General features: G+C 50.6%; 1 protein-coding gene across 1 annotated transcript in view; it reads left to right on the top strand.

Moving 5' to 3' along the window:
* Necab3 (N-terminal EF-hand calcium binding protein 3) overlaps positions 1 to 2,697 on the top strand; it is a 21,625-nt gene extending 18,928 nt beyond the window's left edge. The window contains exons 12-13 of the mRNA XM_023714976.1: positions 2,314 to 2,405; positions 2,481 to 2,697. Of these exons, the coding sequence (XP_023570744.1) occupies positions 2,314 to 2,405; positions 2,481 to 2,509 (121 nt within the window). The 3' untranslated portion in view covers positions 2,510 to 2,697. The remainder of the gene's footprint in view (positions 1 to 2,313; positions 2,406 to 2,480) is intronic.
* The last annotated feature ends 10 nt before the right edge of the window (positions 2,698 to 2,707 follow it).

Raw genomic sequence — 2,707 nt, 5'->3', positions numbered from 1 at the left:
CCAGGGCTCAGGGACTGGGCTAGCTAGTTATTTATTTATTTATTTATTTATTTATTTATTTATTTATTTATTTATCTTATTGTTTGTAGCTTTAGCCTTCCAGACATCTGGTTTTCCAGCTGGCTCAGGAGGCCTGAGCTTGGTCCTGTCTGCCCCTGCTTTGCTGTGTAATAAGCAGGTTCCTTCTCTCTCTGGCTGGCTCAGTGTTCTGCTTTCTTTCTCCTGTCTTGGGGCCAGGTTTCTGCTTTTCCCTAACCAGTGGCAGAACCAGGGCTGATGCTCAGGGACCCTCAACCTCTTGAACCTTTCCCCTGAGACTGGGCTGGATTAGTCTGCAGTGAGTAAGGACCCGAGTGTCATCACCTTCCTGCTCCTATGAGATTCTTCCAGCACCTGTACTTCACCAGCGATCTCTGAAGGATCCTGGTTGGTCCGCATGCCATTTGCATATCATTTGCATGCCCACACCCCCCCCATTCTCAGGGCACTGTGGGAAGCCCTAAGGTAACCTTACCAAGTAGCAATAATTTGGACCTAGAGTCACCTGCTGCCCCCAGAGATCCCTGCACCCTAGCCTGGGACCCTGGTGCAGGGACAATAAAGGCAGTGTTCACCTTTGGTGTCTCCTTTCTCTCCCTTGGCAAAGCCAGGCCATGGGATCATCACTAAACTCTGAAGTGGTTCTCTGAAAATAAAAGCCACGTTCCACCTTGAAAGCACAGGCAGCTTCTGGCCTGGGCTGGGGGGCCGGGGTCAGGCGTCTCCTGGGCTGAATGTAGGGTGAGGAGAGTGAGCCGGCACAGCTAGAAGACAGGTCCTTGATAAGGTGCTTCATCCAAGAAAGTCACAGTAGGCCTTCAGCCAGGGCTGATGGTTCCTGATCCTTCTGGGGGTCAGCTCCTTGCTGGGGGCCTGGCCAGAAAGACAGTCCAGAGTGCTGGTGCTAGAAGGTGAGCAGGTCTGGCCTCTACCTACAGGTTCTTTGAAGTGACCCCTGCATATAGTTCTCTGCCCAGCCTGGCTACCCAGGCCTGAGACCCAGAGTGGGGGTCCCTAGTGGATCATTAGCCCGTGCTGTGCCAGGGTGCCCTCTTCACCTCCAGACTCCTGGCAGCTCCCAGAATGTACTGACCATATCTGTGCCATGTGGACCCTCGGCTGGCTTGGGGAGGTTCAGACCTGATTCACTGTGTCTATTATAGAGGAAGCCCATCCAGGGGGTACTATTCCTGTGCTCTGTTCTGTGTTATAATTCCACAAAACAGCCAAAAATTCCTCAAACTATAAAAACAAAGGCTGGTGGTGTATGTAGCACAGTGGTACAGCACATGCTCAGCATGCAGGAGGCCCTGGGTTCCATCCCCAGCACTGCAGGGAGAAATAGACTTCCCATTGCCATCTTTAAACCAGGATGTGGGGCTGGTGAGATAGTTCAGTGGTCTAAAGCGCCTGCTTAGGCAAGCATGCAGGGACCTCGGTTCCATCCCCAGCCACAATACATCACAGAAGGGGAGATAGCTCAGCAGCATAAGCACTTGCCCGGCAAGCACAAAGTCCCAAATTCAGTCCCCAGTACCAAACACACACACACACACACACACACACACACACACACACACACACAGACACACACTCATACACACAGTATCCTGAGTACAGTGCTTCAGGGTATTATGTACTATGTACTGCTATATGCTATATAGTATATAGTAGGCATCAAGTAACTGTATACTATTGTCACTTTGTGTCAATCCCATGCCAGATACTTTGTTTGAAACATCACTCAATCCTCACAGGACCCTAGGGGGCCAGGGAGATGAGTCAGTAGAATAAGTGCTTGCCTGGCAAGTGCAAGGGCCTGAGTTCAATCCTCAGCTCTGCCAAAAAGAAAAAGAAATCTACAGGACCCTAGTAGATTTTGTCCACATTTTACATAGGAGAAAACTAATTGCCGGGCAGGGTGGCACATGCCTATAATCCCAGCATTTGGGAGGCTGAGGCAAGAGGTTTACTACAAATGAGAGACCAGTCTGGGATACATAGTGAGTTTGAGTGCACTCTGAACTACAAAGTGAGACCCTGTCTCAAGAAAAAAAGAAGAAGAAGAAGAAGAAGAAAAGAAAAGAAAAGAAAAGAAAAGAAAAGAAAAGAAAAGAAAAAGACCAAAAAAATGAGGCTCATAGCCAGTATGGAGAAGGCCTGGGACCTGAATCCAGGCAGAAGGACTGGACAGGTTTGGGAAAACCCCAGAACAGTAGCCCTGATCTAGCAGGTGGGTACAGCCCTGGTCCCCTCCATCCTTGGCCTCCCTAGGCACCAGCAAGCACCCAGCAGCAAGGCATTCCAGCGCATCCTCATTGACCACCTGCGTGCCCCGGACACTCTCACCACCATGTTCTTCCCAGGTGTGCTGCAGTTCTTGGGGCAAGAGGGGTAGGCCAGGGCCCGGATGGCTCCTGACCCCAGCCTCTAACCCCCAGGCTCTTGGTGGATCATGAATAACAACTGAGCCTGACCTGCTTATACCAAGGACCTGGAAGGCCCTGCTCGTCTCCTTCTACATTGGTGACCTCAGCGCCAAGAGCAAGGACCCTGCTGCCTCCTAGCCCTGGGCCTGGCCAGCTGGGAGAGGGGCTCAGCCCAGGGCTCAGGGACTGGGCTAGCTAGTTATTTATTTATTTATTTATTTATTTATTTATTTATTTAT

The sequence above is a fragment of the Octodon degus genome, unplaced genomic scaffold (assembly GCF_000260255.1).
Source record: "Octodon degus isolate 3935 unplaced genomic scaffold, OctDeg1.0 scaffold00037, whole genome shotgun sequence".
Taxonomy (NCBI): Eukaryota; Metazoa; Chordata; class Mammalia; order Rodentia; family Octodontidae; genus Octodon; species Octodon degus.
This window is presented reverse-complemented; position numbering and strand designations above follow the sequence as displayed.